Consider the following 25,679-nt stretch of genomic DNA (forward strand, 5'->3'; position numbering starts at 1 on the left):
GTTAATGTCCCACATCTGTGGCTTTTTAAATTGCAATTAGTGTCAGTGTATAAATAGTCAATGAGTTTGTTAGCTCTTACATAGAAGCACTGACTAGGCTAGATACTGAGCCATGGGGATCAGTAAAGAACTGTCAAAAGTCCTGCGTAACAAAGTAATGGAACTTTATAAAGATGGAAAAGGACATAAAAAGATGTCCAAAGCATTGAATGTGCCAGTCATCACTTCCACTAAGAAGTAGAAAATTCAGGGATCTCTTGATACCAAGCCAAGAACAGGTATACATATTTGGTCCTCACATAAATTAGGAAGATAACGGTTAACAATATGTTTAATCTCATTAAATGCAACTGAATGAAGTGGAAAGGATACGTTTCCTTCTGTTGGAATGTTCTATGTTTTTGCTTTTGTTTTTATTTTTATTATTTCCACTCTTTCCACATGAACTATTTCTAATTAAGTCCTCCCTCCGCTTGGAACTAGCAATCAAATGTGCTCTGTCCAGCATCCATCTGAGATGTCCCCTCTGTAAAAACGTTAATATAATGCAGAAGCCTCATTGTCAAAATCTTGCTGGCTACTGCAAATCCAACAAATATGTAAAAATTGTCCAGCGGGAATACTCCTAATTGTATATTTCATATTTCCCGATTGGGTCAATAGAAGGTTTTCCCAGAGAGAGGCTTCCTGTACAGGCTGCTGATAATTCACTGTTTTCACCGGTCAAGTGGACATCCAGGAAGCAAATCTTTCTCTCATCTGGCCGGTGAACACCAAATTCCTGTCATTGTCATTCATGTAAGACAAAAAAGACTGTAAATCTCCAAGTTTTTTATCCACAACAAATATAAGATCATCTATGTAGTGAAAAAACACTTTGATGTAACACCTAAAGGGTTTTTTACACCATAGATGTGGGACCGCTCCCACCAACCCTTATAGAGGTTGGCGAGTGATGGTGAAAACTTAGCCCCCATCACAGCCCCACACTTCTAGAGGAAGAACTCCCCATTAAAAGTAAAGACATTATGGAGTTTATTTACTAAAGCTGGAGAGTCCAAAATCAGACTCCCTTCTGCATAGAAACCAATCAGCTTCTAACCTCAGCTTGTTTAATGAGCTTTGGCAATGAAACCTGGAAGCTGATTGGTTTCTATGCAGAAGTGAGTCTGATTTTGGACTCTCCAGCTTTAGTAAATAAACCCCTATGGGTCAACAGGTACTCCACTACATCCAAGATAAATAACCGATGTTCAATATTCAACCTAGTGTTGTGTTCTAAATAGAAAAATACCACTTTAATGGCAGGATGATGAGGTATGGAAGAATATAAACTAGCAACACCGCAGGTAACTCACATGAGATTGTCATCCCAACAGAGACCATCTGCGATGTTGAGAAGATGTTTAATATCTTTTAGGTAAATGGGGAGTTGCGAAATGAGATATTGGAGTTGTACATCAAGCCAATGGCCCAACGCTTGTTTAAAGACCCAATACCCAAAATTATAGGCCTCCCTTTTAAAGGTTCCAATCCTTTTGGAATTTAGGTAGGTGGTAAAATGTAGACAGTACAGGAAATTCAGTGACCAGAGTGTGAGCCTCCTTCTGGGTAAATATACCAATATGGGCTCTCCTATCAATAAGATTTTTTAAAATTACTTTATATTTTTTCATAGGGTCACCCTTTAATCTAGTATAAGTATGAATATCCAGAAGTTGCCTTTCCGCCTCCCTCTGGTACATGTCAACATTCATAACCACCACCAACCCACCGCATTGCGGATATTAATAGACTTATCACTTTCTAATTCTTTCAAAGATTTTTTTTCTCCATGGGTCAAAATATTGTGCCACAGGCTTGAGACAGTGGACACTTGCAATGCTATGGTAGTGAGATCCTGTATGCAGACTATCAGCAGACTGTGAGAGGCATAGTTAGCAATAGGAACCAGTTTTTGTGTCCTGCAAGCACTGATGCTGCCACGGAACCTGGTAATAGGAGAGAGTTGAGTAAACAGGGCTTAGGTTTTCTATCTGCTGATGTTTCTTCATTATCTAATCACAGCTGGTGGTCAAAAGCTGAACTAGCTGAATTGCTTAACCCTAATAGAGCAAAGTATGTTCATCAACCTGGATGTGCTTCAGGTAGGACTTTTCAGTACTGGATAAACAGGATACAAAACCTTCAGTATGAAAAACAGCTCTCATACAGTATATGTATTTGAATATATTCTATTTGCCTAGAGTTCAGTTTACAATTGGTTTACATAGCTTAAATATATTGTAGTTGATTTTACTTCCATAAAAGAACACACATATTTTAAAAATTGTAAAAAATAGATTAATAACATTTCATTATCTAATAAATTGCAGAAATTAAAAGTAAACCACTCCAAAAAGTGCAGCTATATTGGGATAAAATCATGCCATTTACTTGCTAAATCCAGCTAGTCAATTCCTATAGAGATCCAAAGAGATATGCTGGGTTAATTTAGTTCCGAATCGAAATTCAGAGAACATTTTCATTATCTGGTGATTCGGATGTATCAGGATTTCCGAATTACAATAGTAACAAATTTAAATGAATCCGAACGTCTGAAATAATTAATTATCCAAATTTGAGACTAATTTGAAAATGAGATCGAATCTGAAAACAAATTTGAAATGTAATTTATGTTGCTGACTATTGCTGATTTCCTTCAAAGACTGTGTGTATTAGAATATAGCTGACTTCAGAAATTCAAATTTCAAAAAGAATTGAATAGAACAGAATAAAAAATAAAAAGAATAGAATAAAAATTAAAAGACTAGAATAGATTTTAAAATAAATGAATAGAAGAGAAAAGAATAGAATAGGAAAGAAAAGAATAGAAATGAAAAGATTAGAATAAAAAAATAGAATAGAATATAGTTCACTGTCAAAATTTCAATTTTTAAATAGAAAAGAATAGAAAATAAAATAAAAGGATATAATAGAAAATAAAAGAATAAAAAAGGTAAGAATACAAAGGAATAGAATAGAAAATAAAAAAATTGAATAGACTTAAATAGAATATAGAACTTCCACAACTCAAATTTCAAAAAGAATAGAATAGCAAATTCAAAAATAGAATAGAATACAAAAAAAAGGAATAAAATAGTTTAGAATAGAACCAAAAAGAAGACTATAAAAGAATAGAATAGAAAAATAAAGAATATAATAAAATATAGAGGAATTGAATATAATATAATAGAAAATAATAGAGTAGAAAATAAAAAAATAGACTAGAGTAGAATAGAAAGAATATAGCTGTCTCCCGACATTTGAATTTTGAAATTTGCATTTCAAATAGAATAGGATAAAATAGAATATAGCGGTCTTTTTCTATTCAAATTTTGAATAGAAAAAAATAGAATGAAAATAGCGGTCTTTCGAAATTCAAAAAGAATAGAACAAAACAAAATAGAGTAAAACATATTAGGATAGACTAGAATGGAACAGAAAATAAAGGAAAATAATAGAATAGAGAGGAATAGAATAGAAAAAATAGAAATGATTAAAATAGAATAAATAAAAATAGAATATAGTCATCTTCCTAAATTCAAACAGAATAGAACCAGCTATTCTTCACAATGAATTTGGATCAATTTGATATTTTCAATTCAAATTAGTTTTGAATACTTCGAATTAATTGGACAAATTTGAATCTGGTAGAAAACTAATAAACTAAACTAAAAGAATTTCATTACAAATGCAACAAAACAAGCTTAGTAACCTAATGAATCGATCTCATAACAAAACACATTTTTTCATTCTGCACATGCCTAGATTAAATATTGGGACTGTTGTTCCAGAACTGCGACTGTTGGGGGGTATGCATGAAGTTTTTATGTATCTTTCTTCATCTATTGCATTCAGTTATCAGATAGCATAAACAAGTAAATTGTTTAGTTTATTTTTAACCTGGTAAAGTCTATAAAATGTACCGCTTGCAGAAATAGTTGGCAAAACTGAAGCAAACAATTTTTCTAAAAACTGAATTACTGCCAAAGGGACTTGAGTAGCTGGAGATCAAAATATACTGTATGCACATAACTAAAAAAGTCAGATGAAGAACACACTATTCACTCCTGGAAGAGATACAGACAGTTCTGTAATAAAATAAAGATTTCACAAAATTAAAATGTAAAAAAAAAATGTCCCATTCCATAAGTTGTTAAAAAAAATAGAAATACCAACACCATTATAGTTTCCAATTAAACCTGAACTGACAGGAGAAGGTAGTATTTCTTAGATAGGTGGGTTACATTGCCACCTTCAGGAAGTTTGGACATTGACAAACAAGAAAGATTAAGCCTGCCCCCATATAACCTCACCTCTAACGGACATGCTTCACTTTTTTGCTAGTGTCCTATGTGGTTGGATACCTTTTCTTTGCCTCTGCTGGGAAAAACATTAAGAAACCCTGCTTGAACTAGTTTCTACACAGCAGCTGTCTGGATCAGCATATGCTCAGCAATGGCTTTTAAGGTTGTGCCTGGATCCTACTAAATGGGCTCTGTGTTGTGGCGCTTTTCAGACTCTGCCACATATGCAAATCTTACAGAGGTGACAGTTATGATAGAGAGAACTGACTTCATCTGCTAGGCGGTGTTTTTTGCATGCACCACGTCCTTTCTCTTGAGATTCAGCCTAGAGGAAGTATCTTCACACTGCTTCCTCTGCTCTTGAATTGCTTTGCGGACAATCCAGTCTCTGTTTCTATTCCACTGCCCATCTACAGGGGTTTATTTACTAAAGCTGGTTCACTCAGAATCTTGTGCACTTCTGCATAGAAAACAATCTTCTTAAAGGTTTTCTTACTAAAGAGTAATTGAACAAGCTGAGGCTAGAAGCTGATTGGCTACCATGCACAGCTGCACGAGCTTCTGAGTGAACCAGCTTTAGTAAATAAACAGCACAGTGTTTTTGTCATCTTTGGACGCGTGAGACCCTCATCAGCACCAGCTGCCTTGGTTTGTGAGTACACAAGGCTTTGCCTCATTTTGGGCCTAGTTGTTTTTTGCTAAGCTTTCCAACATGTCTTTTTAAGGACGCACAAAGGATGGTCTGGCTGCAATGGGGGACCTAGCCTATTCTTCTCAATTGTTGACAAGAGTTACTTCTCTGTATATCCAGAAAGGTCTCTTATCTGTAACATAGACCCTGGGCCTCCAGTACATCCACAGGATCTCCAGTGACATCTACAACAGAATCCAGTTCAGTTTTGATTCTAATGAACTTCTACTTCTAAGTATGTCTAAGCTCCTATTTCCATCTCTTATTCACAGCTTTTCATTGCAGAGGCAGTATTTCACCAGGTTCCATATGACTCTATGTTACAAGGTGTTCTTGATCATTTGATTGAGGCAGTGTGTTCTACCCTTAAATTGGAGGATATTCCTGCTGTTTCAGTCATGGGGACTTTTAGAGGTCTTGCTATAAAGACTTTTCCAATACATTTGCTATGTAAATCTTTCCTCTGTTAGGACTGGAAACAACCTGTAGAATCATGGCTTCCTTCTTACAATGTAGAGGAGCTCTTTCCCTTTGAAAGGGAATTTACTGATAAGTGGTACCTGTCCACTGTGGATATTCTAGTTATACAACTTCTCAGTTTGAGTAATCTGGTGAAACTGTCCATTCATTATTGGTGGTACCTCAGATGTCAGTGTGGATCAACTCTATTAAATATGGCCCCTCCATTTTGTTGATACCCCTGATGTCCTGGAGCTCTTTGAACAAATGGCTGGTGCACTGCAGTACAGCTGTGATGCTCTCTTCCAAGCATCTAAGCTAGTGTCTTGTACAGGCGTAATGTCTTGTGCTTGGTATGCTGAGGATGCTCTTAATAACATTTGAATCCCCCTCTCCCCAAGAAAGGTGTCTTTTTCTTTAGCACTATTTTCTGCGATGTCTCTAGTGCTAGGGATAGGCATCTGCCTCAGCAGAGGTGATCCTGGGAGTGGACAGTGAAGCCCCTGTTCTTCTACAGCTACAGTAGTACCTCATACTTGTTCTCAGTTTATTTCCCTCTCAGGTTAGAGATCTCAAGGCCAGATTTCCTATGTCTTATCTGCTCCACCTTCCACATAAACATAATCATCCAGTCTTGCAAGTGGACATTTTTTAATCGCAAGTTCCCTTACTGGGTTATTTCCTAGTGTTTAAATTCTCAAGCTTCCCCTTGTGGCTCCACCTTAATTCATTGAATCTTTATTTGGACCCCATTGTGCGGTTTTTCTGGAATTTGTGAGTTCACTGCAACTTGCTATCTCTGAACCCTGTCTTAGAAGAAATCTAGCATTGAGAGTGTTATCCCGTTGTTCATACACTCTTTTCTGTACTGGGGTCCCTTTTCATTAAGTTGGCTTGCACTCTTTGCAATATTTGGCTCTGTCCAAGCTTTACCTCTCTCTGGAGCGATTTCATATCTTGCTAGATATACAGTACTCAAACATTTCTACTCCCTTACCTGTGAAAACATGAGTCTTTACTGTTTTCTGGTTGGTAATATGCTCTACCCATGCCAATATATAATGTTTAACTTAAGTGCCCATTTGTTTCCCTCAGGTGGAATGTCCAGACGACCTTCACTGACAAGTCAGTTTCCTAATTTTGTGAAAGTTCCTGCTAAGTGATTTAATCATATCATCTGTACTCTTTGAGTATAGCAATTTCTTTCCCATTTATCATTGTATGTATTTGTAAGATTGTGGGGACATTCCTTTTCACATAGCTCCCCTTTCTGTGTCTCTCAGCGCTTTTCAATTTGTGTCAAAGTTGTGGAATTAGAAATTTGGGCACAGCACAAATTTGGTCATTCAGACCATCAAATTCCACTACCTATTTGCCGAACTCTAGTAAAGGGGGGAATTATTCTCTTTCCATTTCTCCAATTCTGGGTGGATTCTCCTTTAAGGTAGTATTCTTTCCCTACTCCTTGCGTCTTGTTCATCAAATCAATCAGTTTCCTAAGTTCTAAGCATCTATCCATTGGTTAATTTTTAAATATGACCTCCGCTAGACTTTTTTCAGGCTGCAAGAACCTCTCTTTCAAAGACATTTTAGAATTCCTCTTATAAATGACTGAATGGCTGTCTGTATTGTAATCAGCATTGGATGCGTCTATATGTGCATACTATTTTCCTTTGTAGACTTAGTTATTGCTTCCAGATCTCCATGTCTGATGTTCCCCATTGTAATCACTGGGGGCCATGTACGTAAGTGTATCTCCTTCTTCCTTTAGAGAATTGTCCATGTTTTATAAGTCCTGTACTTCCCTGTAATGTCAGTAGACAGGATATTTTGTTACCTGGCTGTAGACTTCTCTTTGATAGGATAGAGTAAGTCTGAAGGCATATGTGAGATCTAATTATGGAAACATATTTCCCCTTTCTATTTTTTGCATTGATATCTACTTCTAGCTTTTATGAGGAGAATTTTGCTCCTTACAGAGTTATGTATTTAATACATGATTAGTCAGGCTGCAATGTAACAACCACAACCTTGGAGTTAGAAGGTCCCTTTCTTATCTTTTTGATCCCAAAAGCATTGTACGTTAAACTTTGATGCAATATATCCTCCACCTGCCTACCATTTTATATGGGACTTGCAGACCTCTTTAATCTTAATTTTTTTTTTGAAGGGATATAGGACTGTTACCCTTCTTTTTTATGGTTTAGAATGTATTCTTTCTCTCCATTTTCATGTGCTTTTGAGTGGGTTGACATATCCCAGTAAATTTCTTGAGAGACTTTTTTTTCCTCAGATACTTTCTCCACATTATGAACCACCCTCTCTCTAAACATGAGGATTAAGGGTTTTTCTCTTATGCCTCTGACAGTTAACCCATTAGGGTAATATCTTCTTTATCCAACCTTCCTTTCCTTGAAGTTAAGGGTTAGGAGTGTTCCACCTAAGCCAGTGGCTGATTTCAGTGAGTATATTTTGGGCATACTTAGGAGCGATTTACTAAAACTGGAGCACTTAGAATCTGATGCAGCTGTGCATGATAGCCAATCAGCGTCTAACTTTACCTTGTTCAATTAAGCTTTGACGGTAAAACCTGGAAGCTGATTGGTTACTGTGCAGAACTGCACCAGATTTTGCACACTCCAGTTTTAGTAAATTTCCCCTTTTTCCCTTTCTTTCCCTGCAGCCATGGTTTAGGAATACTAAGATTCAGCCTACCTCCTTATACTGTATATACTATTTTGTTGACCACCTTAGCTATTGGTCTATTTTTTGTTTCCACTGATCAGGCAGTTTATTGTTCCACTTATTTCTTTGTGGTTGATAATCGGTTGTCCACCACATTCTTAGTTGAGAGCCATCATTCTTTCAGGTAGTAGTTTCACTTTAGCAGTACTTAACTGCCTTGGTCTAGAACACCAGAGTTTTCTCAAGTGTGTCTTCTGGTTGTGGCAATATTCCAATTTTTCATTCACCCTTTTTTCTCTCAGCCTTTGTTTAGGCATCACTGACTAAAATGTCTAAAGATTACTACCTTCCTGTGTCCCTGCTGGAATACAATTTCTTGAATGGACTTCAAGAAAAAGATTTTGCAGTAAATAAAAAAAATTTACTTTTAATGCCAGCAATGTAAGTACATGACAGTGTCCTGCATTAGCCTTGCGTTTCACTGCACAGTAGAGCTCAGAGTGGAAGAGGGAGAAGCAGCAAGGAGTCATTCAGATGTGCTGCAGTGCTCATGGGCTAATTACCAACATGCTGAAGAAATGAGACAGCAGAGTAACAGAAAGATGAGGTCATCAGCGTGCTGCTTCTCTTTTCACTGTCTACTCACAGGCCTGAGCAAGGATAAGACCGGTTACCTAAAAGTAGAACTATGGCCTTCCCGTTAATAAACATGCCCTACAGCACTTAGAAATGCACTATATTGCCAAAAGTATTGGGACACCCCTCCAAATCATTGGATTCAGGTGTTCCGATCCATGGCCACAAGGTGTATAAAATCAATCACCTAGGTATGAAGACTGCTTCAACAAACATTTGTGAAAGAATGGGTCGCTCTCAGGAGCTCAGTGAATTCAAGCGTGGTACCGTAAAGTCCATCCGTGAAATTTCCTTGCTACTAAATATTCCACGGTAACTGTTAGTGGTATTATAATGGAAACAACTGGGAACAACAGCAACTTAGCTACCAAGTGGTAGGCCACGTAAGATGACAGAGTGGGGTCAATGCATGCTGAAGTGCACGGTGCGCAGAAGTCACCAACCATCTGCAGAGTCAATAGCTAAAGACCTCCAAACTTCATGTGGCCTTCAGATTAGCACAACAATAGTGCGTTGAGAGCTTCCTGCAATGGGTTTTCATTTTCCACTGCATGCAAACCTTACATCACCAAGTGTAGTACAGAGCATCGTATGTAGTGGTGTTTGGTGGGGGGGATTATGGTGTTGGATTGTTTTTCAGGGGTTGGACTTGGCCCCTTAGTTCCAGTGAAGGAAACTCTTAAGCATCAGCATACCAAGACATTTTGGACAGTTTCATGCTCTAAGCTTTGTGAGAACAGTTTGGGGATGGCCATTCCTGTTCCAACATGACTGCGCACCAATGAACAAAGCAAGGTCCATAAAGACATGGATGAGCGAGTTTGGGGTGGAGGAACTTTACTGACCTGCACACAGTCCTGGCCTCAACCCGTTAGAACACCTTTAGGATGAATTGGAGCAGAGATTGCTAGCCAGACCTTCTTATCTGACATCAGTGCCTGACCTCACAAATGCGCTTCTGGAAGAATGGTCAAACATTCCCATAGACACACTCCTAAACCTTGTGGACAGCTTTCCCAGAAGAGTTGAAGCTGTTATAGCTGCAAAGGGTGGTACAACTCAATATTGAACTCTATGGACTAAGACTGGGATGCCATTAACGTTCATGTGCGTGTAAAGGCAGGCATCCCAATACTTTTGGCAATATAGTGTTAAGTTTATAGTCCCCCTGCAAAGTCCCACAAATACCTATGGATCCTGCCAATGAAATCCACCCAATGCAGGTTCCTGTGATAGTGTGGCAATGATGCTACACTGAATTCTGAGCAGAGTTGTACCCTCATGTAAGCTGTGCCTGCTTGCACTGCAGTGGGGTGAGAAAATGTTGCAGGCGGATGTGGCTATCAGCATTGTCCTTGTAGCCTGACAATGTGCCTGTAGCTTGTCGATTATCATTTGGCCACAGCTAGCCTTGCCTACTGCTTTCTGTTTAGACAGCACTGCCTCTGTTTACTGAAACCCATAAAATATGAGCTCCAGTGTCCAGAAGATGGAATATGTAAGACACAAAGTAGGATTTAGCTCAGTCAGCAGAAGTGAAGTAAATTTTTTGTTTAAATTGGTTGTACATATACCCACTAAAGTGACTAGCTTCAGATGATACACAAAGATGAAACTAATCCCCCTACACAAGTTGTATCTGTTTATCAGAAGACCTCTCCTTTACAGCCATTCAAAGCATATAATTTAGACAACATTTCTCAGGTCTAGAAGGCAGGGGGCAGGGATGTGATGTCATACAGTGCACAACATAGAGCAGGGAGTTGAGTGTAATCTGAAACCTGAGCGGAGGGAAAGTACACTCCCCACACACACACACGGTTTTAAAAAGAAACATGCTAAGCTGAGGCTGTCAATCACCTGCTATATGCTGGAGGGGGGCTGGGGCCATCTCCAGGGATTGTCAGAAGTGACTCATGTAGATAGCAGAGGAATAAGAGAGCAGACAGAAATTACACTAGGTGCTTTAGAAAGAGGCAAGTACACACGATAGATAGATATGCTTTGTTTATTTTTAAATTCAGAGGTTTACAGCCACTTTAACTCATGAGGCTTGTGCATAACAAATTAACTGGATTAGGACTTTTTAGACTGCTACACAGAAGCCTTTATATTTACTTAAACTAAGGTCACCTACCTTCCCAGGCAAACCTGTACTGTGTGGCAAAGTTGTGTAAATCTCAGACGTGAATGGATTGCACTATATTTCCTTTGGCAGGTAAAATTCTTATATGCATTTCATATGTGTATTTAGCTGTTTGGAGCTCAGCTTTAAATTTGAGAAGAAAGAAAATAACACCCTGCTCTAGTACAGAAATGCATTGCAGGTTTTATATGACAAAAATTAAAACTCTGATGTAATGACTCTGTTTTCTTTAGCTGACTCTACAGGAACACATTCCCTGTACACCACGTATAAGGATTATGAACTCATGTTTCATGTCTCTACAATGCTACCATATATGCCAAAAAACAGACAACAGGTATGGTTTTTACCATCTTTGTAATTGTGATGTATTGATGTGACCTTCAAGCAATCTAAAAAAATGTTTGGCTTTGTTCAGTAAGAAAACATATATTAATACAGTTTACATGATATATATATATATATATATATATATATATATATATATATATGTTAATCGTGTTCACACTTAAATGGAGTTCCGCTCACTCTGTAAAAAAATAAGTCCGCAAAAAAAAACAAAAACTGTAGCTGCTGACTTTTAAAAAATAGCCACTCACCTGTCCCACAATCCCACGGTGCCCCTGCCGCAGCCCGTTTCACCGGCCGTCCTGTATTCCAGGCGCCGACATCTTCAGTGTGGGCAACAGGCTGTGACAGCTTGCGGCTTCACAGCCGGGTGCCCACTGTGCATGCTCGAGTAGCGCTGCATTTCCTGAATGGCCCTATCGTCTTCTGGGACCTGTCATGTGTCCCACAAGACTACGGGGAGGGAGGGTAGGAGGACAACTTCCACTTCCGAACACCTAGGCGATCGCAGTGGAAGTGGGAGCGGGTACCTGTCAATTTCGGGTACCTGCTCCCAAAGGTGCCAATCCTTAATGGGGAGTGGGAGACCAATCATTAAAGCGGAACTTCTCCTTTTGGGTGGAACTCCGCTTTAAGAACTAAAAAAAAAGCAATTGCAAATGATTCGAGGCAAATAGTGAATTATCAAGTTCATTCTATATTGAAAACTGCCATAAAACAATCACACTCTTCTTACTTTATATTTATTGATATCCACTGGTTTCACATTCCAGAACCTGGTACAAAAAATGTTGCCAGTGCTTAAAGGGTTAGTTAACCTTTACTAAAAAAAGATGAATAACACCCTTGCTGAGCTCAGAGCTACTACATTGGGGGGAAGAGAAAGTGCACTTGAAGGGGTTTAAATCCGAGAAAGACTCCTGTAATGGTGAAGGTGAGCAGTAACACTAGGTTTCTTTTAGAAATGTCCTTAGCAGTGTCCTAGAAGTTTTCCAGTTAGGCTTCATGAGGTATGTAAATGGCCTACATCTATTGCAAGGGTATTATTCAACTTTGGCCAAAGCTGCACAGCTTGTTTTATTTACAGATGCCTCTTATGTACATAAACTTTTTTTTAGTTAAGGTGAACTATGCCTTTAAGTTAATTAATAAAATAGTGAGCTATTGCTAATAATATAACGTTCTTTTTCAAACAATATGAATGTCATTATGTTCAAAACTATAAGTAATTAGCAGAGTTACAGGGATCCCATATCCATATTTGGTGGGCTTGTCTCAAGATTAGGCCATTTTGGGCCTATATCAGGAATTTAATATCTGAAATTACTATGGTCTTGATTCAGGATGATTCTGTACAGTGTCTTTTGCATGGCACCCTAAACTCCATCAGGGCATACAAGAGGAGTACAGTTCCCAATTTGTTAGATGCCGCTAAGGGGCTAATTCTGTTTTTTTGGAAAAAGTCACAGATGCCTACTCTAGAACACTGGGTGAAACAAGTTAATGAAATTATGGAAGCTGAGAAATGGGTGCATATCTAAATGCAGTAGACTAGAAGAGTCATGTGAAGTGGGAACCCTGGATCTATTATATAAATAGTACAGGGAATAAGAGCTAAATACTTACGTATCCTGTGATGGGTGGGGGGAGGGGGGTAGCTTCTGCTTATTGCAAATTTCACAAATTCTAATTCCAGCGTGCTAGAGATTTATGGACCATCCCACCTTTCCTCTTATATCTTTCCTTTTTTTTTTACCTTTTAGGATTTATTTGACCACTTGCCGACTGCAGATAGCCGAATGACGGCTACACTGCGGCCGGCCAGTTCTGGGAGGGCGTCATTTGACGTCCTCCCAGAACTCGCTCTCCTGCGCGCCCCCGGCGATCTCCGTGATCGCTGTGTCCTACGGGCACAGCTGATCACGTGATGTGGTAAAAGGCCAATCACAGTGGCCTTTTACCACGTGATCAGCTGTGTCCCCTGTGGTAGCAATAGGCAGTGACAGGAATTCTATTTTGAGAAATTTGGGGTCTATTAGACTCTGCATCTCTCTTCTGCCCTTAAAGCATCTTATCACACCAATATCGGTGTGATTTGATGCTTTCCCAATTTTAAAATGGTGCTGTTTATATCTGGCAAAACGGAAATGATGAAATGCTTGCTGCTCTAAGCTTTCGGTCTCTTAGACCATAGAGAGGATTGGAGGAATTCCAGTCTCTGATCAGCTCTATGATCAGCCAATGAAACTGCCATCTGCATTCTCGGGGTTCCACGGTGTGATGGGAGAGCCCAAGAAAACTGTGGAAGGCAGTGGGGGGGAGGATGTTCCGCCTAACAGTGCCAGTCAGCGCCAGTCAGTGCCGCCTATTAGTGCCACCTATCAGTGCCATATATGAGTGCTGCCTTTCAGTGTCCATCAGTGATGCCTGGCAATGCCCATCAGTGCCACCTACCAGTGCTGCCTATCAATGCCCATCAGTGCAGCCTATCAGTGCCCATCACTGCAGCCTCATTAGCGCACATCAGTGAAGGAGAAAAATCACTTATTTACAAAATTTTATAAACGAAACTAAGAAAAACGTTTTTTTTTTTTTAAATTTGCAGTGGTTTTTGGTTTAGCAAAAAAAAAACAAACAAACCCAGAGGTGATTAAATACTACCGAAAGAAAGCTCTATCTGTCTCAAAAAATGATAAAAATTTCATATGGGTACAGTGTTGCATGACCACGCAATTGTCATTCAAAGTGCGACAGTGCAAAAAGCTGTAAAATGGCCTGGGCAGGAAGGGGGTATAAGTGCCCTGTAGGCTAGTGGTTAAAGAGCTATGCTGGTGGTAAAACCTCTGCATCTAACATGCTCATGAATGTCTGACCCCTGGTCCCCTGCTGCACACTGTGGTGCCATCTGCTGGCCCTTATGTTGCTACTGTGTGCTGTAGAACCACAAGGCACAAAAGAGGACCAGGCATCCAACACCCCCCAGAAGCACCAGATGCTAAATAATAATTAGCTGCTGTAACTCTGCAACAGAGCAAAAATCAGCCGCCTGGGCAGCAGGACAAATATGCTTTAGCCATTTTCTTCACAGACATTGTATTGTTAAAAATGTTTTGTCTATTGACAGAGTCACTTTAAACCCTATTTACTGCTTGTTAAGAGTATGTAAATACTTGATTTTCCACAGCCTAGCTACAGGTTCCATTTGATGTGAGTGTGAAAAGACAGGTATATGGAAACTGTCATTTCTGATTTGTTTTTATAGTTACAAGCTCCAGGGCTTTCAGTCTCATCTGGCTTCACTAACTAGTGAGTCACCTAACTGAAAAAAAGCATGCATCCCTTCTGACTGCACATAAAGATGTTCACTACTGTAAAGCTCATCATAATTGTTACAATCTGAATGTACAATATTCTTTAAGTTTATTAAACTATGTAATATGAGGACCTACCTAAACTTTCCTTTCAATTTTGTAATTAACTGGGCAGTACTACATAGTTGGCAGATCTAAAGCAGATTTTTGAGCTAAAAAGTTGTCAACATTTGTAACAGCCTTTAATAACGGTTGGATCTAGCTGATAGATTATGTCTAACAACGATTGGAAGTATTCTAAATAAATCATAAAGGGTTACCTGCATGTTACACATGAATATATCAGAAATTTGGTCTGTGTGTCATTTTCAAATTGCTAATAAGGGGTCTGGATGGATTTTGTTTCCCCTGTTGATGCAAATTGGACTAAAATCTGTTTCATTTTTGCATCTTATAAATTGGTTAGTCTCTCTGAGGATACACAGTTTTCTGTTTTGGGATAGGGGCAGGGTGGCTGCTATGCATACTGTATATTTGGTAACCGTATACTACTTATAGGGCCACCTTCTCCTATATTTGTGTAATTGGGCTCCATTCACAAAGAGGTGTCGACCACTTTAAGAAATACTGAAACCATGCTGTATTTTATCTCATGTGATATCCAGTGGGATGGATACAGTGGAAAAGAATTAGAACCCCTGTCAATTTTTATTTGAATAGAGAGTTAAAATGGTTCAAATGTGCCAGCTCTTTATTTTTTTCATTTTGAATAGAGAAAGGTAGGGCTATAACCCCTGGCAGTTTTTAAAACATTTTTTTGCCATCTGTGTATGTTGTGGTTAGTATTTTGAATTGCAGTATTTGGATGCACTGGTGATTTAGGGGTTAGTGGATGGGAATCGTTGAATGCAGCAGGGAGAAGGAGATCAATGTTCCTAGCAGTGTCAGTTACTGTAGGAGATTTTAGTTGGAGATTTATCATTATAAGAGTGACATTCAGCTGTGCAGGTAGTGGATTAGCTAAGTCTTACCTTCTTCATAGAGACAATCCACTTCAATCCACATTTAATTTTTAGAGACAGAGTTGGTTTAAAACAAAATATGTTTATAAACTGCATTATTGAAATCCGTTTAAACATTTGTATTGTAATACATTTTATCATCTCTAGGCCATATTTCTGATATGCAAACATGTAGACTACATGCTCAATTTATGAATAATTTAAGACCCAAATATGCAGACATATAGACTACATGCTCAATTTATGAATAAATTAAGACATCAATAATGTAAAGGAATATTTTCCTGGTTTTACTTTCTCTGTCTTACTCTTGTTTCAAGATCACAGCTTTACAATTGACTGCTTTTTGTAAGTTTTCTCTGTCTACCTGGGCCTTACTGTATAGCTTTAACACAGCAGTTGTACGTTTTTCTGGGTCATCCCAGTAGCATTGTTTACTTTCCTGTTGATCTTGCCAATAGATACATGATTTTCAGCTATCCACATTTTTTGTGGATTTCATCTTTCCTGTTGATGGCCTGCTTTCTTCTTCTGCTTCTCAATTCCGTCTTCCAATAATTTCTTTTGGACTCTGCCAGTCCATTAATTCAACCAAAATCTTATTTTCTGTGTAGTGCTACACCCAAAGGAGCTGCTGAGAATTTAACGTGTTCTCCCTATGTAGTACAGTGACTGCCAGTCGAAATTAAACATTCTAGGCAATGTCTTTTTAAGATTTGTTGCTGAAGTAATTTAACAGTAGAGGGTGAGTGGATATGGGATACTACAAAATGCTTGAGAACAATTGGCAGGGGACACTCTTCTCTTGATAAAGATAGCACAGTCTAGCTCTCACAGCTGGGAACCATAGTTTACAGAACAGCCTATTTTCCCATAGCTGGGGACCATGAGGTAGCTCCAATTTAGTTAAAGCCTCATAGCTGGGGACCATAACGTAGCTCCAGAATAGTTACAGTTTCATAGCTAGGGACCATGAGATAGCTACAGAATAATTAAACTCTCATAGTTGGGGAGTCATGCAGGTTCTCTACTGACAAGTCCTAAAGCAGCCAGTAAATCAGACTCCATCCATTTATAGTGAGGTCCAGCATTCAGTCCAGAGGTGCTTCAGGGGCAAGCAGCTCCTTGAAGCTCACAGACCCATCCCTTACAGGGAAAATACAATCTCCTTAAGGCTTTAGACCATTTACCACTTCCTAGAGCACCTTCTGGGCACATCTCCCTAGGGATTGGTCAGGACATAGTAAATATTCAGGCCAGTCATTTGAATTTCGCACCTTAAGCCCTGGAAGTTTCTCCCAGAGGCAGGGGGATACAATCAAATTCCCAGTCTGTGATCAGACCAAGGCAAATGATCACTGCTCCTTTGATTGTAGAAAAAAAAAAAACTTTATTTACCTAGCTTTCTATAGTAGGAGGTTGCTACATCTCAAATATGTGCTCTTCCTTTAAAACACCTTTTCTTATTTTTTCTAACCCTAACCTTATTACCTAGCAAGTATTATGTAGTACCATATTTTTGCTTGCACTTCTTTATAAAATGTTCTGTGTACTACACTTACAAATTGAGTGACATGTATTGTTTCTCAGAATCTCTTTAATCTCTTTTCCCACAATAGCAAAGCTTTTGCAACATTAGAAACATGCTACTTGTAAATGTTTGAATCAATTATTGCTCCTAATTTTAAAAAGAACCTGTCTCTATTACACTTACTGCCTCTCTAACAGCTTATGCTAAACACCTATTTAAAGTTTTTACTTTTAGCCTGGGTTCACACTGATGCGGTACGGAATTCACAGCGGTACGGAATTCACAGCGTTTTCTGTGCGAATTCCAACCCCGTTCATGCAAACAGCTGCAGGCGTGTATGTTAACAACACCCCGAAATCAGTCCACAAAACGCAGTGCGATGTGCAGAATCAAATCGCATAGGTGTGAATACCCATGCAATCCGATTCTAGTTTGGACCCAAAAAAGGGTCCTGCACCCTTTTGGTGCGGATGTGGTGCGATTTGAGCCATACATACATAATGTATGGCTCAAATCGCACCGCACACAATTCGCATGTGATTTGCCCTGGAATACGGTGAGGTTCCTGTACGAATCACATGTGATGTACTGCACCGCATGAGTGTGAACCTAGCCTTGTGGCCTTCAGGTCTGTGGACCCTACTTTTGCTGCAAAACCCCTTGCTTGCTACTTTAAATAGAACTATGTCCTCCCATTAAAAAAATGTGCTGCAGCACTTAATTATGTGCATATCAGCACCTATGGTTTTCTCCATACGTCCCACAAATATCAGTTAAACCCTGGGTGTTTGGGTGACGTACCCACTCCAGTATTAGAATGCAAGTGTACAATCCTAACGCACACCTTCCTGCGTTAAAAATGGCTGTGTGTATAAGTGGGTGCTGCAACGACTGTCAGCTGGAACTGAACAGAATCAGGGAGAATGTCACCAGCACACCGAGGATCACCAATATGGGTCCAAATGTTTTAAAGAATGATCACATAGTTTCAACAAGGCAACATTTCGGAGTCTCGCAGGACCCCTTCATCAGGCATGTGACCAAATGCCTGATGAAGGGGTCCTGCGAGACTCCGAAATGTTGCCTTCCTGTAACTATGTGATCATTCCTTAAAACTTTTGGACTCATATTGGTGATCCTTGGTGTGCTGGCGACATTCTCCCTCACTCCAGTATTAGGGCACACTGGGAGTCCCTCCAACAGGCTGGTCCAATCCTGGACCTACAACATCAGACCATACTCAGCCTAGCAGTATTTTCTTTTTATTCTTGCATTTTTTTGACATACATATTTGAACCTTCTACAAACCTTTGTAGGATACATTTAATTGACCCAGGAGAAGCCTAGGGCATATTTATTCTCTTATAGTTGCTCAGATCATCAAATATTTTTTCAGTCTCTACAGATTTTTTTTTATAAGAGTATAGTTTACTACTCTATATACTCTGATTCACTTTTTTTACTGGAGAGAAATCCCAGACGTTATCAATATATAAATACTTAATTACATCTTATTTTCCTGTTTACACACTGACTGCCAGTTTGACTGTAAAAGTGGTTCCCAGATTTATTTGCTGCTTCTCAAGATTTTTTTGAAGCGGTTTTAGCTCTTTAGCTACAAAAGTTGCAGGAAATTTTCTTTTATGGGAAGCTTGGAAGATCAGGGCTTGGAAGATCTCTATATCTCTTTTTCATACTAAACACAACAAACAGTTACTTCTATGACACATTTTTTTTTTGTTATAACTGTAGATATTCAGGGATTGTGAACAATATATTATCTGTCACAAGAAAATATAGTCCCTTTAGTTGTCTATTTTTGTGAAACATGCATATTAATTTTCTTTTTTTAAAAACACTTCAAATACAAAAAAGCCAGTTGACCCTGACAGAAATCCGGTGTGCTTCTAACTTCCAGTAGTTTGTTGACAACATTGCCTCTGCTGCATTGAAATCCCTGGCTCTTATAAGCCCCTCCCAGTTCTCATATGTACGACCACAGAACAATTCTCTTATGTCCAATGGAAGAGAACTTGGTTGTGATAATAATACTACTAATTCAGTGTAGCTGAGGCACCAGGTCAGGTTAAGCAAGTTAGGAGCTCATTGCATTTTTGGCAGATTAAGAGGTATCTTTGTGTACATGCAGTATTTTTAAGGGATTAAACAAGAGAAATTGTACTTGTGATTTTTTATTTTTCCCAGACATACACTTAGTTTTTAAAACATTGTATAGAAAATGATCTTGTTTTGCTTTCAGTTTCTAGTATTCCAAGAAAGAAAATAAAGTATCATAAAGAGGAAAGCTGTCATAAGAAACCATAGGGACTGCCATTATTAACTTTTCCTTCTAAAAATACTAGTTGGTCAGTTATACGTTTTCAATACTGACCCAGAACATTTTTTATTACTTTTCGCCTACATTTCTGATCTGTATACTTCTAGATCAGTGATTTGGAAAGCAGGGAGTAAGCTTAACCTCTTCCTGTCCAGCCCATGTCGATAAACGGCTGGACAGGAGTGCTGCCGATGTGGGTGGACGTTTCTAAATGTCCCCCCGCATTCATTGCCTGTGCGCGCTCCCTGGGAGCGCGCGGCACCACGATCAGTGCCCGCTATGTCCGGAGGACACAGCGTAACACAGATCGCTGTATGGGACCTCTGTGTGAGGTCCCGATTCATGTGATCAGTGATTGGCCAATCAGTGATCACATGCAGAGTAGTAAGCAAGATGTCACTTCCTGACATCATTGTTTACTACATGTGAAATCTGTGAATGATCACAGAGGTCACATGGTACAAGGCTATTCACAACAGCCTTGTACCATGAGACAAGCTGTGACCAATCACAGCTCGCACAGTATTTCTCAATGGCTGCAGAAGGAGAAATGATTGCTTTTAGAGCCTTTATGGGTGTAAAAGCAATCAGTGTAAAAAAAGAAAAAAAATCTTCATCATCCCCCACAAGTAGTGCAGTGTCACTATGGTGACAGTGTGCTGCTAGGGTGACAATATGTAAAAAAAACAAAAAACATAATATAAAAAAAAAAAAAAAATGTAAAAAAATTTTTTTTCAATTATTTTTGGTTATAAACTAAACTATTTGGGTTTTTATTTACTAAAAAAATACATTTTGCCCAAGATTTATGAAGAAAGATTATTTGCAACATTTTATAAGAAAAATACTTTTTTGCAAACTTTTTGGACTTTTTCATTTATATAGCAAAAAAATAAAAATCCCAGTGGTGAATAAATACCACCAAAAGAAAGTTTTATGTGTCTCAAAAAAATGCTGAGAAACTCCTATGGGTACAGTGTTGCATGACCGCGCAATTGTCATTCAAATTGTGATAGCACGGAAAGCCAAAAATTGGCCTGCACTGGAAGGGGGTGAAAGTATCCGACTTGAAGTGGTTAACAGCCTTGCAACTAAAATTTTTAAATGGCATCCTCCGTATTTCCATCCCGACAGATCTATGTGTATATTAATGAGCTGTTACCTATGTGAACTGTCCATCGAGGAAGATTTAGGATAGGGCTACACTGCTGATCTCAGTTGCGCTACTAAATTCTCATGTGGCTGATCGCTTTGTCTGTTTAATGATACTAATCTGATGACAATTGCCCAAAATTCTCCTTGAGTAGCAAAAAAAGAGGGATTTTTGTACCAGAATGTTTTTTCCAGTCTGTGAGTGCATTTCACGTGAACAAAAGTATAAAATGTTTTGGAAACACTTAAAATTATATATTCAGATATTTGTAATTAAGTGCATATATCATCAGAAAGCTACATTATGTTAACTGTGTTTTTTTTTTTTCAGCTGCTTAGAAAAAGGCACATTGGTAATGACATTGTTACTGTCGTCTTCCAAGAGCCAGGGGCCCTGCCATTTACTCCAAAAACAATTCGATCCCATTTCCAGCATGTGTTTGTTATTGTAAAAGTTCATAATCCATGTACACAAAATGTGTGTTACAGGTAAGAAACCTACACATAGATGACTATAGTTTCTTGTGAAATATATAGAATTTTTGCTATAATCAACTGCACCGTATGCCTTTATAACTTAAGGTTTATGTAAGCCTTAACAATGAAATTTGCTTCCTACTGGTTTGTTAAAAATACTATTGAAAGTGTCTGTTTCATAAGTGGAAAAAGAACTTGTTGATCCTTCCAGAAATCCAATGTGCTTGTAACTTCCTGTGCATTCCGCCTCTGTTGCCTTGAAGTCTCAAGCAAAGTTGGCAGCCATGCCCAGTTCACCTCTATGGACTACAGACCCCCCCAAAGGTTATGAAGTTGAGGAGACGTTCATTAGTCCTAAAACATTCTTGTTCTAGGATGATAACTCTGCTTCTAGATCGAGTACAGTGAGTGAGCATTATCACTCTAGGAAAGGAAGTGCATAACTAGCAGGATCTCCAAGTGAACATAAAGAAAAAGAACTGAAAAAAATGAAAAATGAAAACTGATACAGCCACCACATTTATATAACTGGTAAGCTGCAATATGTTACATTACTGTTCTTGATTTTAGATACACTTTAAGCATATGTGAAGCACTTAGGGTGGACAGTGGCTAAGTGGTTAGCACTTCTGCCTGGCAGTTCAAATCCCAGCCACAGCACTACCTGCCTGGTGTTTGCATGCTCCCCTGTTAGGTTAATTGGCCCTTGTATGCATATGTATGGATGTGAGCTAGGAACCTTAAGTTGTAAGCTCCTTAAGGGCAGGGACTAATGTGAATATATAATATACATGTAAATGCTGCCTAAGCTGTCAGTGCTATATAAATACCTGTAATAAATAAAATGACAGTAAAACACAAAAATTCCAAAAGCAAACCTCATTTAGAAAGTTTTTGATCACCTACTTTCACTATCAATTGTTTACAGTCATGCCATTGTCCATTGTTGTTGGGACATTAAAATGTGGATATATATAATGTACAAATTCACTAAAAAATTAAAAAGTAACTGCAGTATGGCACATTGCTGTGCCATTCCTTTTTAAAAGGCAACTTGCAAGTGCATCTTAAAGTACTTACCATTTCTGAGGCTACAACACAGAGATGTGAATCATTATTGCATTGTAGTGTGGTGTGCTGGAATAAAGGGGTGCAGGTGATTTTTGTGCATATTTTAACGCAAAAATATGTTATAGTATGATCGTGTTAAAAGGTGGAAGTAGGTTTTTAGAGTAATTTGCTAGGGAAAAAGAACCCCAAACCACTACCAACCTCCTTTTCACTTAGGTAGATCCCCTCTGGAGCCTATATTTACATTAATCTCTACTTCCACCCACTACTCAGTTCCCTGCCACTGTCCCTGCAAAGTCATTAACTGTCAAACATCCCAAACAGTCCAAAACAGTCTAAAAGAATACAGCATGCAAGTGAGTGCAACATATCTAGCACCCTCCTAGGTAGCTAGGGGGAGCTAGACTTCAATGGTTAGATAGGGGTGAGCAGCAGCCCAAGTGTAAAAGCTAGAGTGGGGTCAAATTGTGATCAGGAGCTGAGAGGCTCTGCAGGCCAGCCCCTCTGAAATTTCCCCCTGCTCTAGGGCTTTGGAGGAAGGCTCTAGAGGAAGTTGGTGGATCTGAGGAATTGCTGGCTGCACTCTTGAGGGACTTCAGCCAATCCCCAACAGAAGGCTTGGCAAAGTGCTGGGACACCCTTAACCTCCCTGGCGGTATTCCTGAGTGTAGCTCTGGGTAAAGTTTCAGTACCACAAACGGTAACCCCGAGCTACACTCGGGAATACCATGCGGCGCAGCTCCGCGATCACTTACCTTGTCCTGCGCTCCCGCGATGTCCCTCCTGCAGTGTCCCCGGCAATGTAATCCGGCGGATGCCGGCATCTGTCATCTGGGTTCCGTCCCCTGCGAGCGTCGGGACGTACGGGGGACAGAACAGCGGAAAATTTGAAAATGACAAAAAGTGACATTCACTAAAATCACATAGTAAAACATTACTGTATCAAACCATTTCACATACATTTTGTCCCAAGTGCTTTGTCCTGTGCCCTGCCTGCATTTTTACTGTTCTTACTGCCTGGAAACTGAGAAACATCCATGGTGTCCAAAAAGCGTCCCTTTAGGTCAAAAGCGGTTTTAGACCAGCTAGAGAACAGCGATAGTAAATCAGAATCACTTGCAGAATTGAGTGATAATGATTCGTGGGGAAATTCATCATCAGACACTGAAAACAATTTTGCAACTTTGTTCAGTGATGTGGGAACTTGGCACTATATTTCAAAGTTTTTTTGGTTTGATTATATTATTGAATTAAATTTATTATTATATTATTATTTTTTATGATTATTTATTAAATTTTAATTTATGATTTTGTGTTTCAAGTTTTATCCTACCCAGGATGTTTACTAGACTCTTGTTCGGACAGATTTCAGTGAGTTATTCCTAAGAATTACAGGCCTACAATATAAAACGCCAAATTTCCATGCAAAATAATGGTACCGCTTTCAGCACCAAAAATCAGAAATAGTCATACCGCCTGGGAGGTTAAAAGTGTTGGAGTCTGTTAAGTTGCATGGAGAGTTCAGGTGGAAGAGAGGAAGATGTGAGTTTGAAGGAAGGAGGCTGCGAGGGGGCCCAATGGGAAGGGGCCTATGCTCACCATCCCCCTGAGAGAGGACCAGCTGTATGTGAGGGGAGGAGTGGCCCAGCTGATAGGCCTGGTAGCAGCCACCAACCCACAAGTGGTACTGGAAAAGATCTCAATGAGTTCACCTACACCCCCTGGTTGGATAGGGGAAGGAGCACTCTGGTGGAAAACCAGATTAGCCACCTGCCAGTGATTGTTCATCTCTTAAAGTGACAGGAACTGGATCCCCTGTTCAGGGATACCTCCAGAATGCTAAGTAAAGAGGAGAAGTTCATCTAGGGTCTGTGGTGGTACATTAAGGAGATGCTGGCTAGCTCTCCACCAGAGACTGTGCTGCAGAGAAGGCTTGTAAATAGTTCCATTATGTTGTCCTCAGTTCATCAGTACCTTTGGGCATCCTGTACACCCCTAACCCTATCCCAGTTCAAAATCTCCTAAATAAAACTACAAAACCAAAGCTTAAGGACTGATTTCTGACTCTGGATGCAAACTTCTGTGGAAATGCATGATACCTGGATGTGCAGGAATATAGGGGGACCCAAATCTTTTAGTGACTCCTAAGGGGGTAGTGCTACACATGCTTGAGTGAAGCGGGCTAAAGGTAGGAGCTCCATCAGAGCTGGTCATTCATAGTTGCTGGAAGTGAAGAAACCTTACTCCGGGATATTTCAGCTTGCACTCTCCATTCTTTTGTACTATATACATTGCATAGTTGCCAAAATTTCAAAACATTTTTTAGGGATACTTTTTTTTATTGTATGTCCAGAAAGCCAGTGTAGGTGGAGTGTTATGTAAATTAGGGGTGGGCTCATAAATTGTGGGTGTGGCTTGGGGATACAATATGTCCGCACAAAAAGTGGGTGTGGCTTAAAGTGCGCTAGATGTTGGGCGTGGCTTAAAGGGGGTGTGGTTAAACAGAGTCTGAGATTTTCTTGGGCTCCCCCATACAAATTTTCTCTTCACCCCAACAGCCCAAAAAGTAAATAAACACATAGACTTCTCTTACAAAAAAAAACTTTAATAATTTAAACATAAAGAAGTGGTCCACACTCAGTGATTGGTTGTTAGAGGTTACAGCACATTATCTCTCACTGATTGGTTGCCAGAGGTTACTACCGTTAATACAGGGGAGGGTCATAGATTACAGTAGTACAGGAGATGGTCAGACTGCAGACATTACACAAGGGATGGTCAGAGTACAGTATGCTCCACCATAAATATCACAGCATGCTCCACCATAAATATCACAGTATGCTCCACCATAAATATCATAGAATGCTCCACCATAAATATCACAGTATGTTCCACCATAAATATCACAGCATGCTCCACCATAAATATCACAGTATTCTCCACCATAAATATCACAGCATGCTCCACCATAAATATCACAGTATGTTCCACCATAAATATCACAGTATGTTCCACCATAAATATCACAGTATGTTCCACCATAAATATCACAGTATGTTCCACCATAAATATCACAGTATGCTCCACCATAAATATCACAGCATGCTCCACCATAAATATCACAGCATGCTCCACCATAAATATCACAGCATGCTCCACCATAAATATCACAATATGCTCCACCATAAATATCACAGTATGTTCAACCATAAATATCAAAATATGCTCCACCATACCGCACCCCCCCCACACACACTGCACCCCCCCGCACATATAATCTGCACTCCCCCACACATTTACACCCACACACACACTCTGCACCCCCCCCACACACACACACACTCTGCACACTCCCCCCACCACACACACACACACACTCTGCACCCCCTCACACACACACAAACACACACAAACTCCCTCTCTCTCACAACTCACCTCTGCTACATTATAGAGCGGCATCTGG

At 39.3% G+C, this 25,679-nt stretch overlaps 1 protein-coding gene across 2 annotated transcripts in view; it reads left to right on the forward strand.

Moving 5' to 3' along the window:
* Nucleotides 1-25,679, forward strand: part of SIPA1L2 (signal induced proliferation associated 1 like 2) — a 314,324-nt gene that overhangs the window by 124,177 nt on the left and 164,468 nt on the right. For both annotated transcript variants that reach the window (XM_089669771.1, XM_089669772.1), the window contains exons 6-7: nucleotides 11,200-11,303; nucleotides 21,000-21,157. In XM_089669771.1, coding sequence (XP_089525897.1) covers nucleotides 11,200-11,303; nucleotides 21,000-21,157 — 262 coding nt within the window. The remainder of the gene's footprint in view (nucleotides 1-11,199; nucleotides 11,304-20,999; nucleotides 21,158-25,679) is intronic.

The sequence above is a fragment of the Staurois parvus genome, unplaced genomic scaffold, assembly GCF_062004578.1.
Source record: "Staurois parvus isolate SC_StPar_1 unplaced genomic scaffold, SC_StPar_1.0 ptg000081l, whole genome shotgun sequence".
Classification (NCBI taxonomy): domain Eukaryota; kingdom Metazoa; phylum Chordata; class Amphibia; order Anura; family Ranidae; genus Staurois; species Staurois parvus.